Source organism: Marmota monax, unplaced genomic scaffold (genome assembly GCF_021218885.2).
Source record: "Marmota monax isolate L192 unplaced genomic scaffold, Marmota_monax_Labrador192_F-V1.1 WCK01_AAM20220418_F8-fsc00087, whole genome shotgun sequence".
NCBI lineage: Eukaryota > Metazoa > Chordata > Mammalia > Rodentia > Sciuridae > Marmota > Marmota monax.
Window position 1 is genome coordinate 2,593,592 of NW_026693476.1, and position 14,609 is coordinate 2,608,200.

Genomic DNA, 14,609 nt, shown 5'->3' on the forward strand with positions numbered 1-14,609 from the left:
AAATGAAAATTACTTAAATGTCAAAATGTTTTAAAACTACCTTAATAGAATTTTTTTCCAAGACATTTCACATACTTTTTACCTTATTAAACTAACATAATTTGGACTAGCAGTGTAGCTCAGTGCTAGAGCACATGCTAAGCATGTGCTAGGCCCTTGGTTCAACCCCAGCACTTCAAAAAAAGAAAGAAAGAAAGAAAGAAAAAAAAAAAACACGAACCTTACATAATGTTTCCCTAGGTGACCTGGTCACCACTACATTACAAAATCATGCTGTAACATGAAATGCTCTCAAGAGGCCTCCTGAGCAGTCAAGAAACATACTAGAACAAGTATGTTTCTCTTTTCCCTTCTAGAGTGACCTTAACTTCAAATGCCCCACATCTGTTTTTCACCCCTGTTCATACTGCTTTTCAAGGGCCTAACATCTCTGGCAGTTCTCTGTTGGGGGAAACTGGCTTTAGCTCTCCTAGTTCCTTTGAGCCAGCCAACCTGAGCTCCTGCCTCCTGATTGGCCAGCTAGCTCATCAGACGACCCAGTTAAGACTTCACCTGAAAGCTTCATTCTGCAGCTACTTCTGAATTCAAAGTTATTCACAAGGGAAACACTTAGCTAAGTTGGGGCAGAGGCCAGGTGTTTATCATTTCTGTGGGTCTATAAGTACCGTCTGCAGTCATATCACTCCTGTGCTCTGCCTTCACACACATACCCCAAATCACACCCCTACAGAAGGAAGAATAAAAATGCAATGTGCTGCTCTACCTGCCTCATGATGATGTTAGCCAGAGTATTCATTCACAGGCATTCCCTGGGTGACTCCTGTTTGCCAGCCACTGGGCTGACTGATGAGCATACAGTGGTACAAGGCCTCACCAAGATCTAAGTGACACCATGCAAAGCTCTACTAAGCACCATGATCTTTAATATATGTGCAATTTTCAATTCAAGAATGATTTCCCCAAAACCAAAGGTCAGATGTTTTCACTGGTATGTGGAAGAAAAATCACAATAAAGGAGAGAGAGAAGAGAAATTCAGTACATTAGACAAAAGGAAATGAAAGGAAGAGAGAATTAGCAATAGGAAAGACATAAAATAGATCTAACATAATTTTCCTATGTACACATATGAAAATACTTAAGTGAATCCCACCATTGTGCCCACCCACAAGAATGGGGTCCTAATTAGGTTAGAATAAGACATATTCCATGTTGTATAATTTTATACGATTGGATTCTACTGTTATGTATAACTAAGAAAAAACAAATTTAAAAAAATGGTACGTCCCTCCTCACAGGCACAAAGACATCTGCTTGATGGCATTTAACTCACAGAGGCAGCACTTCACTGCGGACCAGGCCCTGGGATCTTACCTCCAGAGCAGTGGCTGAGTCCTCCAGTAGTTACCTGGCAGGCTGCCTGTAGCCTTAAAGGGTCCAGAGGCTGAAGATCATGACCCACAAGGGGCTGGGGAGACACCATGTGAGGAGGGCCCACAGTACTTTTGGTGAGGGTACTCTGTCGTACTTGAGTGTTACTCTTCTCACTAGCTCCTGCTCAAGAAACAAAGGAAGAATCGATTAAAGTTCAAAAAAGCAAGTGAAGGAACTGTTATGTGTAGAGGAGAGAGTGGGATCACTGTCATTCCACTAAGCTAGAAGGCTTCCTAAAGAATGAAGTATTTTTAACAGTGCTTAAACAGCGGGTGTGTAGTCTACAGGAAGTAAGAGAAAAAGTTTTTAATAAAGGACGGGAACTGTTTAAAAGAGATCTCAGAAGCAAATAATAAGATGGGAGGGTGAATAAGTCAACACATTCTTTATCAAAAGTCTCATATCAGGTTCACAAAAACCCCAGGTTCTGGGGTATAACCTACTTTATTTACCTTGCTCTGGGGAGAGGGCAAGAGTACTGAGTGCTTCCTCCAACATCTGGATTTGCTTGAGTAACTTTTCACCTTTGTCTGGAAGAGCCTGGATGTTCACCACTGCCAATGTGCTCTGAAAAACAGATCTATGAAATGGATTGCCCAAGTTGTTAGAGGGGTAGCTTCAGATTTTAAAAAGCCTAACTTGCCAAAATTCTGAAAGGATGGTCATTTAAGCATGCATGTAAAAACCAGGATTTTTTCCAAAGCTCAGCTCACTTACTAACCCTGAAAGTATAGGAAAGGCAGAAACTTAACATCCACTTAAAAAACCTTCCCAATGAATATACTGAATAGTAAGGGTCTCCTAGCTGCACACCGCAAATGATGCTCTGACCTTAGAAATAAAGCACAAGTCAAGAGTTACCTTCTTTTGTTTCAGTTGTGTTGTAAGGTACACACGCTGGGCAGCTGGATCGGAGGGTTCTTTCTTCTTGGAAACGTTCAAGGAAGCAGATGTTTTTCTTTGCACACTTTGAACAGGGAGTTGAAGGTTCTCTGACTTTGGTGAGTCCATAGTCGAGTCAAAGAGTAGGGGGCTTCCTGGGATACAGGAAACGTCATCTTCCTCACTTTCACTACTGCTGGAGGCAGCAGGGCACCCCTCGCCCAGGGAAAGCCCTGGTGTTGCTTGTCCTTTAGGAGCAGGTCCCCGGGTCCCAGAGGGTGCCTGGAAATGCTCCTGGGGCAGCCTTTTCTGGAAGGTCTGCGTGCTTGGGCCATCCTTTGCCTTTGCTTCTTTAGCTTCCAAGTTCTTGAGGTGCTCCTTGCCGAGGTGATCCCCTTTTTGAGGCTGGCTTACTTGGTTCTGACCATGAACCTTCTGAGGCAAAAACTGGGTTTCCTTTTCTCTTGGAGATTCTGATTTGTTTTGAACATCTTTACTCTCACCATCTGACTTCTCCTGAGGAGATACAGATGGTCCTTTCGGCCCCTTCCCCGGGTGCTGTCTGGATGTAATTCCTTTAGTTTCCTCTGTTGTCTCTTCTTGCTCCTCCTCTTGAATTCCAGATTGCTTTTTCTTTATTACCAGACTAGATGAGTACTCTTTATCCATCGAGCAGTTAGAGTCAGGCTTTTGATACATGGACTGGTCTCCTTTTTCCCTTGACTTCTTAGCGGCCATATTTTCCTCCCCTCCCCCTTTGACAAACTGTTTCCAGAGAGCTGGGTTTTGATTCTTGTCGAGAACCTTGAATGGGTTTCTGGGCTGACTGGAAGGATGAGGAAATGGCTCAGATGTGTGCTGAGATTTATTGGTTACAGGATATTCTTTAGAATTAGGATCCTAAGGACAATGAAAATAATTAATCATAATATAAAATATTAATGCAACCCTCTTATCTAGGTGGCCTTTTTTCCTAAAGGAAATGGAAATTGTAACAGTAAAAGCAGTCCAATATTTCTAAACACTTCTGCATCTAAAAAATAATAGATGCCAAACTCACATAGAATAGTTTCTTAACTTTCAATGCATGTTCCTTCTCTGTTCATAATCACACTTTTCCAGGTCCTGACTATACCAAAGTGCTTTTACAATCATAGTAGTCACAATGTGTACTTTTCAGTAAAACCCAATCTCTCAAGATGAACTTTTCCCCAATCTAAACACTGTCCTACTATGCTCACTTTGATTTTGGCTTTCTGAAGGTTTCACTAGAAGAATCCAGAATCATACATTTAAGCTATATCTCTGCTAAAACAAGTCTCATTGCCTCCCTAGATCTAGTTCCCTATGCATCAGATATCTGTCTCCTAGTTTTATCTCCTAGTTTTATCTACCTATTTATCGATCTATACATCTAAACTTAGCCAACACCAATATCAAGTAGGTAGTAATCTGTAAGAAAACAGGGAAGTTAGCCAAGAAAATCTAATTTTTTTCCTAAATAGAATATCAATTGTATTTAAAAACCCTGAAAAATATTTAAGTGAAAGAAGAAGTAAATAATTAAATTTTGAATGTAACAATGGTACTTTGAAATAACAGTCCCTCCGGGTCTACCTTGTTGAAAGTTTTTCAGAAATGGTTTGATGACAAGCCACCTGTCAATAAGGCTTCAGGGTCTTTTCAGTCAACACCATGTGTTAAACAGGCTTAACATATGAAGTTGGAAAACACAAATAATCCCCACCTGCCAGGGAACACTTCCACACCAGTGTTTTCCCTCTGCCTTGCTTCTCGTGCATCGGAAGAATAACCTAATGAAATATAAATAATTACAACTATGAAAATCCTTAAAATAAGAGGTGAGTTTATTTTTAATCCAAGAAAACATCTGGGAACTATTTGATCCTGGCTTTGGGAGATCATTTGAAACCAACTCTAATATACACATAAAAAGCACAGGATATTTTAAAGAACTAGGAAGGCAAAGATGACCTGGTAACCGGAGACAGCAGACAGGTTTGTACTTTTTACTCTATAAAGAAGGACTGAAAGGAAGTTGGGGTTGTGGATCAGTGGTAGAGCGCTTGCCTAGCACATGTGAGGCCCTGGGTTCAATCCTTAAGACCACATAAAAAAGTAAATGAATAAAATAAAGCCATTTAAAAAAAAAAAGCTAGCTCATTTAAAAAAAGAAAAAGAAAAAAATGACTGAAAGGGAGACATTGATCAGCAATGGCTGCTAAAATCAGAAAAAGATAACCAGATATTGTATGTGCTGGAAGGGAGGCCACAATACCACTTAAAAATGGATGCTGCAAAAACAAAAACAAAACAATAAGCCTAACAAACTAAAAACAAACCCGAATGGGATCAAACTTCTCCATCCAATTTCTAACTCATAGAAAGTACAAACAGAGGCACATATAAAACTAAATCATGGGGGAATCGAATGTGCATAATCTTGACACTAGGAACTACCACAGGACCTGTGGTATTCCTTTGACAAATTACAATGCATTTTCTCAGTAGTCCCAACTATGCTTTGTCTTTTGTACATAATGGTTAAGAATTAATAAATAAAATGGAACCAACTGATTTTTTTTCATTAACCAAAATGATTCCTAAAAACTATGAATCAGTTAGAGGTTTAAAAGTGCATACTTGTTTAAATAGGTAATGTACTCAATCAAAGGAATAAAAAAAGAGAGAGAAAAGCTTCCTCCATACTCTATTTACCCTACTCACCTCCCTCCCAATATGTAACCATTCTTATCTTTCTATTCACCTTTCCAAAGATTTTCAAGTCCACAGTCAAGCCAAAATTATTAAAATTATTTTTGAAATTATTAAATTTAAATATTTAAATATTAAAAATGTTTAAAAAGTATATAAAATTACCTTTAGGCCATGTGAATAGGTTACATAAAACCAATTATGTTTAGATTTGGGTCCTATTCCCAAAATAGCTCATATGTACATGTAAATATTCAAACATCTGAAAAAATGTGAAGACTGAAAACACCTCTGATCCCAATCATTTCAAAAAAGGTATACTCAATCTGTACTAAATATCTTTCTTTTTGTTTTTTTTACTTGATATACCTTGGAAATTCTTCCGTAAGAATGTATATATGAAGAGTTTCCTCATTCATCTATTTATCTATCTATACATCTATCTCTCTATATATATTTTTGCAACTGAAGTTTTCATCCATCTATCTATGTATCTATCTATCTATATATTTTTTTTACAGTTGAAGTTTTCATCTTCATGATGTTACATCATTCTTAATCAAACCCCTCCTCATGGACAATGGAATCTTTACTGGAAGGATTTCATTGACAGGATCTATTTTAAAGCCCAATCATGTAGACTTTCAAGGAAGGCCAAAACTTAAAGAAGAAAACCCATATTGAGCATCCATGTGTTGGGCATAGTCCTAAAATGCTTTACTTAACATTCTTAAGTAATATAGCAAAGTAAAACTGATTAATTAATTTAATTAATCCAGATTAGTTATCTGGGTGGGTTTCTCTATTTTTAGAATAAAAAAATTGTTGTTACCAGGAACACCTGTTATCTCAGCTACTTACAAAGCTGAAGCAGAAGGATTGCAAATCTGAGGCTGGCCTGGGCAATTTAGTGTGGCCTTGTCTCAAAAAAAAAAAAAAAAAAAAATAGCCACTGGGACTATAGCTCAGTGACAGAGGACCCCTGGGTTCAATCTCCAATACTGCAAATTGTAAATCCATGAAGATGACAGTAGAAAAGTAGAAATATATTCTCATAGAGAAAGCAGATACTGATTCTACTTAAGGAACAGTATAATTTCTGCAGTGTATTAATTATTTTTCAGGACAGAGGTTATTAGCAATAATGAAGACAAAACCAGTTAGAGGAAGCCAGACCTCTTCAATCCTATTTCCTCACCAGAAGGTAAAACCTCCCTTCTTATTAAGAGCAACTGTCCATGGGCAAACTAAAAAATAAATATTAAAATTCTCTCTCTCAAAAAAAAAAAAAAAGAGCAACTGTCCAACCCAGCACAGCACTGCCAAGCCTATTCACTTCAGCAAGGCAGAGTCTCTCAAGCTCCAGAACCTTCTTCGGGTGGCTGGAATCCCAGCACTACCACACAATTAGCTCTGAGCCATCAGACACTGGACACTGTACTTGACTATTCCCTGTGGCAGTTTCCTCTGTGAAGTAGAAAACAAAGCAAAACAATAACATTTATGCCTTCTGGTCAATTTGAAGATTAAATGCATTAATAAATGTAGAGCTAAATCATAAACTCATTCTTGCCAATCATTTTGTTTATTTATTATCCGCATTTCTACTTATTGCTGTTTTGCCTATAACACTTTTTGTCCTTTGAACATTTTTAAGGTCACTCAAGGCCAAGTTCAAGTCTCAATTCTTCCACATTCTCAGTAACCTTTTTAACAGGTTATTGATCTTAGAGTCACATTTGAACACATTCAATTTAGTGCTCTAACTGGCAGGTGGAGTGCTCCCCATCTTGCTATGTCTAATGCTTATCCGAACTGTGTCAAAGGACCCTTAGGGGTAGAGTCTACATCTTTATATGCTCCATCACTAAAAAACATAAAGCTGGATTTTACCTCATTCTTTTATGCTAAAATTCAAGATAGAACAAAAATGGAAAATACAGTATTCGAAGAAACAGAGATGAATGTTTTTGTAACCCTAAAGTGAAAAAGGCTTTTCTAAGATGACATAAAATTCTAAAGTTGAAAGATAAAGAATTTAGTAATTTTAACCACATAAAAGTTTTAAAGTTTCATGTGGCAAAAATACTCTAAAGAAAATAATATGTAACAGGCAACTGGGAAAAAGTCATTGACATACAAATACCACAAAGGGCTAAAATTCTTTACAAACAAGAATATTTCACTGGCCTCCACAGTGCATGATACTCTACAGCACCTAGTAAGTCCTGACTTTATGAGTGGGGTTCTTCATGGTTGGTGGGCCTGAGGGCCTTTGCAGGGATCTGGCTCATGCCCAAATGCTTCTCTATCATCACTCCACCCATTATATTGGAGCTAGATACGCTGCAGCTCAATTTTACCCAATCACCCACAACACAGGAGTTTTGCAGACATGTAGGTATTATTAAAAGTAAAACATTGTGTACATCCACTACAACCAGCTATTTAAAGTACCAAAATGTTTTACCTATTTGTAGACAAAGGAGTATTTCCATCTCTTTTGATCACATGTGTTTGAAAAGAACAGCAGATAGATAAAAAGGAGAGAACCTGAACTTGGGAGCTTGAAGACAAGGCCCAACAGAGTGTGCCATATGTCAAGGCAGGATTTCTTCCCTGTGGGTTTCTGAGAGTCTATCCTAGTTTTCCTTATTTGCTGTACACAGAATGCCATATCCAAAGAGCTAGTCACATGCTGGAGAGTGATGCCATCTGGCGTTTAAATCAAAGAACTACATGTAAATGCAGCTACACCACAGGGTACAAAAAACAGGCATCTTAACCATGGCTGACCCCCTACTTCATTTACTCCCTACTCTGTTCCTTTGTTGCACCTGTCTCCTGGCTTTGTTAAGCCTAGCATAATCAACATCATAGTATTAGTCAGAGGGTATAAAACATTCAAGTACTTGAACAGAAAACTCAATTTGCAAGAAGGATAGGCAGTCCTCAATATCCTTCTTATAAGTCCTGGCTAAATGCCCTTCCTGTTTGCTAAGGAAATCATCATCTATGTGCTTATTTATTTCTGCTTAAATTCTCAGTCTGTACCTGGTGCTTTTTGTTTTTTCTTTTAATCTGTTGTATTTTATTTGTCCCAACTCATCCTTTTTTGGGAGGGTAGGAGGTACTGGGAATTGAGCCCAAGGGCACTTTGTCACTGAGCTACATCTCCAGCCCTTTTTATTTTTTGAGACAAGGTCTCACTTAGTTGCTTAGGACCTCACTAAATTGCTGAGGCTGGTTTTGAACTAAAAATCCTCCTGTCTAAGCCTCTGGAGTTGCTGGGATTACAAGTGTGTACCTCTAAGCCTGGCCCAAAATAATTTGGGGGTGGAGGGATACTGGGAATTGAACTCAGGGACACTCAACTACTGAGCTGTATCCCCAACCCTATTTTGTATTTTATTTAGAGAAAGGGTCTCACTGAGTTGCTTAGCGCCTCACTCTTGTTGAGGCTGGCTTTGAACCCACAATCCTCCTGCCTCAACCCCCAGAGCCGCTGGGATTATAAGGCATACATCACCATGCCCAGCCCAAAATTATCTTTTTAAAGCTGCAGTACCTATCTCCTAGTGAGTGTTCTGGATCTGGGCAAAAAGAAAACATTTAGCAGACTTGCCTTATCTATCTAACACAAGGACTGTTAATGACAAGTGCTCAAGATTCTACCTTCAGCCTAGCTCTCCACTCAGAGCTGCACATTTACTTTTATAGCTGACTTCACATTCACTTCATACACAATTAGTCCATAGCTATACCTCTTACAACACACCCAAATCCTCTACTGATGTTACCTTTCCCTCCCTGTCCCACTTAATATAAAATCATCTCCCAGAAACCCCAACTTAACAACTACTCACTGACCACTAATAATGTGCCAAACATCAGACTGAGCATACCACACTTTCTCTAGGAATACTCACAGCTCAGGAAAGTCGGGGCTGCCGACTTTCTCACTATTCCAGATGAGAGCGTGGATGGAAATGCCCTACCAGGAAACATGTCTTATCAACTCTAATTCTCTTTGCAAATTTTCTCCTGCCTAACTGCCCTCAGCTTCACTGTCACTGCCTCCATTCAGGCCCATGTCTTTCTTTCACTTAGAGAAAGCAGGTATGTTTGCAATCAGCTGGATCTGAGTCCCAGCAAAGTCATTTCAAAACCACAGGACCTCAATGGCTTTTCTAACCTCTCTAGTGGCATTTCCTCCTCTGCCTGTAAAATAGAGCTATTGAAATGAAAGATAAGAGCTAATGAACATGCCGTGTAGTAGGTATTCAATACTATTATTTCAGCCTTTTGCTTCCATTCTGTTCACTTTTTAATCACCATGATCCTTTTAATGCAAATTGGAAATCCTTCAGTTCCCTTCTGCCACCTACGACAGTGTTTCTGTATTGTAGCAGATCCCTAGTGGTATGAAAATGATTTTAAATATCAGGAGTACATCCAGATTTCATGTAATAAAGGCTTACCAGACCCACTGTACCAGCAGAAAATGATGTAAAGATGAAAATTTTTTAAAATCCCACTTATAATTGCATTGAAAAACATAATCAATGAGGAATTAATTGAACAAAAGGGGCACAAAAACGCTATGATGAAAATGATCTAACAATTTTAAGGTTATAAACAACTGTGCCATGTTCATGAATTGAAAAACTCATATAGATCTCCAAAAATTGATCTATATAAGTTCAATGCAATTCCAACAGGATTTTCTGTGGAAATTTAAAAAGCTGATCCTACATTTTATAAGCAAATACAAAAATCCTAGAATGGCCAACATAATCTTGAAAAAGGACAAAGGTGGAAGATTCATACTATTTTACCTGATTATGTAAGAATATGTAAATGGATCAGTGGCACAAATTAGCAACCTCAGAAATAGACCAATCTTATTCGGTCAATTGATTTTCTACAAAGATGCTAATGATTTCAATGGAGAAAGGAAAATCTTCAAAATATGGCACTAAAATAAAATTAGGTAACATATGAAAAAGTAAATGAACCTCTACCCACAGTACACAAAATTAATTTGAGACAGATTATAGACCTAAGTGAAAAAAAAAAAAAAATCTACATCCCTGAAAATCTATCTACTGGAGATATTGTGATCTTGGCATAGGCAAAGATTTCTAGAAAGAAAACAAAAAGCACAAATCATAAAACAATAATAAACCAGACTTCATAAAAATTAAAAATTGTGTTTTTCAAAAAAAAAGTTAAGAAAATGAAAACCAAAGAGTGAGGGAAAAAAATCCACAATATGTCAAAAAAACTTGTACAAAGAACTATTCCTACTCAATAGTGAAAAGACAAATAACAACATTTTTAAAACAGGCAAAAATCTCAAAAGTTATGCTGTATTATTCTATAATGTAACAAATTTGAAAAGACAAAATTTTAGAAATGGAGAACAGATTTATGGTTCCTGGGGGTGAGGAAGAGAGAAGGAGGGTATGGTTACACAAGCAGAACAGAAGGAATCCTGTGGTGAAGGAACTATTCATTTTTCTGACTGAATATGATGAATATGTAAAACTACACATGTACAAAATTATATAAAACTAAACATATACAAAGTAGTATAAGTATAAAGTTCACTTTACAAATAAGATCAGTACATTGTATCAATGTCAATATCCTGATTGTTTTGCAAATGTTACTATTGGGAGAAACTGGGTAAAGGCTACAGGGGACCTTGCTACATTATTTTTTACAAACTGCAAGTTAATCTAAGATCACTCAATGAAAATTTTAATTAAAAATATATTTAAAATATTTAAACAGATACTTCACTAAAGATTTTCGGAAAGCAAATCAGTACATAGAATAAATGATGGTACATTCATAAATGGAATTAAATTTAGCAATAAAAAGTGAACTACTGACACAATATGGATAAATTTCACAGACGTTGTTAAGTAAAAGCAGTCAGATGCAAGAATACATAAAATATAATTTAACTGATGTGAAGTTCAAAAACACGCAAAACAAATCTCAAGTGATAAAAACCAAAACTGACTGCTGAGTAGAGAGGGGCAGAATTAATTGGAATGAAGAAAATGGTAGTTACTGGGGTGATATTTTGAGTTGGAGCTTAGTTTTATGGGTGGATATATACATTTCTCAAAACCCAACCAGTTGAATTCAAGTTCTATGCATCTTATTATACATGTAAATCAATTAAGGAAACAGTAGTGTGGGCTTACTCATGTATATAAAAATTGTGAAATTGATACTTTATTATCTATTTTGGAGTGGGAGAGGCAGAGATCTAAAAATACAAAAATAGTTATTCTAATAGTTTAATGTTAATATAATTATTTTATATAGAATATTATACAAAGACCATCACATCCTGGCCCCTGCCTTCCTGGTCAACCTTATCTCCTGAAGCCGCACTAACATATCTGCTCAACTGAGACTGGGGGTATAATCAGAGGTAGAGTGTGTGCTTAGCTTAGGTCTTGGATTCAATCCCCAGCATTGCAATAAATAAAGCTTTCATTTTACAGAATTCCCTGCCTTTCCCAAACCCCATATAAAGGAAACTACAATTTGAGTTACCATTTGTTAGACCTTTTTACATATTACCTCGTTCTATTACCAGAACTAAATGAAAATAAGTTGGTGGGCTGATGTTATTAGCTCCCTGCAAATTAGAAAGGAACAATGGTAGAGCTGTCTACCCAGAAATTAACCACAAGTCTGGCTTCTCAGATTAATGAATTGCTCAGCAGTTAGGGAATAACAGCTCTGAAGATACTCAATACATATAGAAATGCTGTTCATTTTTCAATGGCGACTTAAAAAAAAAATCCAAAAAATATCTCAGCTAAGACTCTTTGGGTTGGAGGGGAATAGAAAACTGTTCCTTTTGGATACTTACCTGCATTTTTTCTTGCCTTGTAGTGGAAACAAACTCTGAAGCTCTACCACAAAGTCCTCATGCAATAAACAATGAGAAACAGGAATGCTAGAGAAAAAAAAAAAAAGAACATTTTGTTTTAAGAGCAAGGAATACAGCAACATCCTAAAAATAAACTGAAACTATTGGTTTAAACCAAGAATCTGTGGAGAGCCTCTAATGGATTTGTAAATCCCACACACTCCTCTATCTATATGCTTTTTTCTGAGCATAGGGTAGATAGCTTCCATTTCTTTCCACTTCTCAAATAAAGCATGACGATAAAGACCTTTTTCTTGATGACTCAAATGTTTACAACTGCACTGACTCTACACTGCAATACCACAGACTAATGACTGAAGTCTAAGATTAGGTGTGAGGCCCTACATGAATTTTCCTCAGGTTCTTCCGTTAATCTTTATACCTTAATAACCTATAAGCTGTCACATAGCATTATTCACATGCTTACCTCTAACAATATGTAACTATTTTACTTCTTGTCTGACATACGCAAACTACTACTCTCTCCCAACTTACTAGGAAAAAAAATTAAGTGTGTATAACATTCAAGAGTAAACAGGTTTGTGTAAAGGTCTAAAGTACTCTCCTATGACTCGTGAAACTTTTTTGGCCTATATTCTGGTTATCAGATATATTCTAAATATGTCAAGTTTATCAAATATTTGTCCTCATGTGAACAAGTTCATGTAGCAGTACATTTGTATAAATGGCACCCTATATAGGAGCATGTTTATCTTGACGTAAATCTGAGTCAGATGCCAGGACCAATGCTAACTCCTATGAAAGCGAACATGCTTGTATCTCTCAAAATCCGTGCTGGGTACTGAATCTAAGAGGTCCAGTATATTTAGAAACTAGAAAAAAACAGTAAAGGGCCAGCAGTGGTGCTGCATGCCTATAATCCCACAACTTGGAAGGCTGAGAAAGGAGGATCATAAATTCAAGGTCAGCCTCATCAACTTAGTGAGACCCTGTCTAAAAATAAAAATGAAAAGGAGTGAGGATGTACCTCATTGCCCTGGGTTCAATCCCCAGTACCAAAACAGACAGACAAGCACAAATCCAGTAAACGCTGATATAATGATATGCTTTTGATCTAAGAGAGCCTGAGTATTATTTATTGGTTCCTTCTATCCTAACATTTGACTGCTTTACTCAAATACTAAAATCACTTTGTATTAAACTGTTTCCCAGTAATTTCTTTAAAACAATTAAAAAAAAAACTTTTTAGAGGGCTAAAAAATTATTTTTGGTAAAAGTCTGAAAAAGGATCCAAAGTCTTTGACTTAGTTTCAAAGCAAAACAAAGATACAAATCATATAATTCATGGAAGGGGAACATGAGAAATTAATAAACATATTGAAAGGATACTTTATTTTCTACTACAAATATCCATTATATGCTTTACATGATATTAAGAAAATAATTTTACCAAGTTCAGCTGAATAGACAGCAGGAAGAAATGTTTGATGATGTGATAGTTTTCAGTTAAAAAAATGTAGGCACCTGATGTGATAAAATAATAAAATAATAACACTCAAGATTTTAACTTTTCTCACTTCAGAGAAGATGCCTAACGTTTCTGGGTCTGTAAACCTGAGTACTGATGTTTCTTTCAGCGCTAATCCCTAAAAAGAAAAGTTTTGTCATCAACATCACTATTTAGACACAGAGTCCTATTTTAAGAAAAGGACTGATAATCCAGTGACCACTGTTTTAACTCCAAATATTTAAAAACCAGTCCAGCCTAAAACTAGTGCAAAACAGGAACAGATTATTCTTAAATAGGTCTATTGTTTGTCCTCACTTCTTTAAAGGAAGGGTGGAATGTCCAAGCTGAAGGGAGTGGTTAAGGCGCGACAGGTGACCAGAAATCAAACATTGCACGAGGCTGGAAGAAACTAAAAGGATCCCTGTTTTACACGCGGGGAAATCCAAGGCCCAGGAGGGGAAAGTAACCAGACTCGGGTCACACAAGTACAATTGGTGGGGGCCTCTTCCCAAACTCCCCGATGACTCGGGATTACCAACTCCTCTGAGAGTGCCCGCACAGCACGGGACGAGCAGCTCCCCTGGGAGGCTCAGGCGGACACTGGGAATCCTGCCCAGCCCGAGACCTACTCGGTGGTCTTCACGAAGCTGCAAGAGTCCTCTCGGCACACATAGAAGCTCTTTCCTTTATTCGGGCCATCGCGAACTCCGGTTTTCAAAAGGCAGAAGGTCCCTGAGGAGACAAGGAGGTCACCAACAATTACGCCACGCTAGCTCAATGGCAGGGGCGAGTGGGGTGGACTTACGCATTCGGCCTCTTACCGTGCTCCGGACACTTGACTCCTTCCATAGCGCTCCTTCTCCCGCACCCCAACCTCCGCTTCCGCCTTTTACTCCGTCCCGCCGCGGTTCGGAGCCAATCATCATTCACCTCTTGTGGCCACACCCCCTCTCACCCCCACAATTCACCGCCGGAGACTTAAGCACCGCCCTCGCTGTTATCTACCAATCATATAACAAATTCGCTCATCTCCAGCCAATCACAGCCGCCCTCAGGCAAGGCGCGCGCCGAAATCAAAGACGGAATGAGGGGGAGTGGAAGACCTGACGTTTGCCGGCTGGGGCGTG

The 14,609-nt window shown here is 38.0% G+C and overlaps 1 protein-coding gene across 4 annotated transcripts in view; it reads right to left on the bottom strand.

The window, feature by feature from the left end:
• Positions 1-14,400, bottom strand: part of Ttf2 (transcription termination factor 2) — a 39,561-nt gene extending 25,161 nt beyond the window's left edge. For 3 of the 4 annotated variants that reach the window (XR_006854769.2, XM_046458222.2, XM_046458224.2), the window contains exons 1-7: positions 14,304-14,400; positions 14,112-14,214; positions 11,952-12,038; positions 4,062-4,128; positions 2,294-3,214; positions 1,885-1,999; positions 1,373-1,552 (exon numbers count right to left, since the gene is read on the bottom strand). Coding sequence is in view for 3 of the 4 variants with exons in the window: in XM_046458222.2 (XP_046314178.1) it covers positions 1,373-1,552; positions 1,885-1,999; positions 2,294-3,214; positions 4,062-4,128; positions 11,952-12,038; positions 14,112-14,214; positions 14,304-14,331 (1,501 nt within the window). In the remaining variant the exon portion in view is untranslated. Of the gene's footprint in view, positions 1-1,372; positions 1,553-1,884; positions 2,000-2,293; positions 3,215-4,061; positions 4,129-11,951; positions 12,039-14,111; positions 14,215-14,303 lie in introns of those variants that run through there. The other variant, XM_046458223.2, reaches the window with a different exon arrangement.
• Positions 14,401-14,609: the final 209 nt, after the last annotated feature.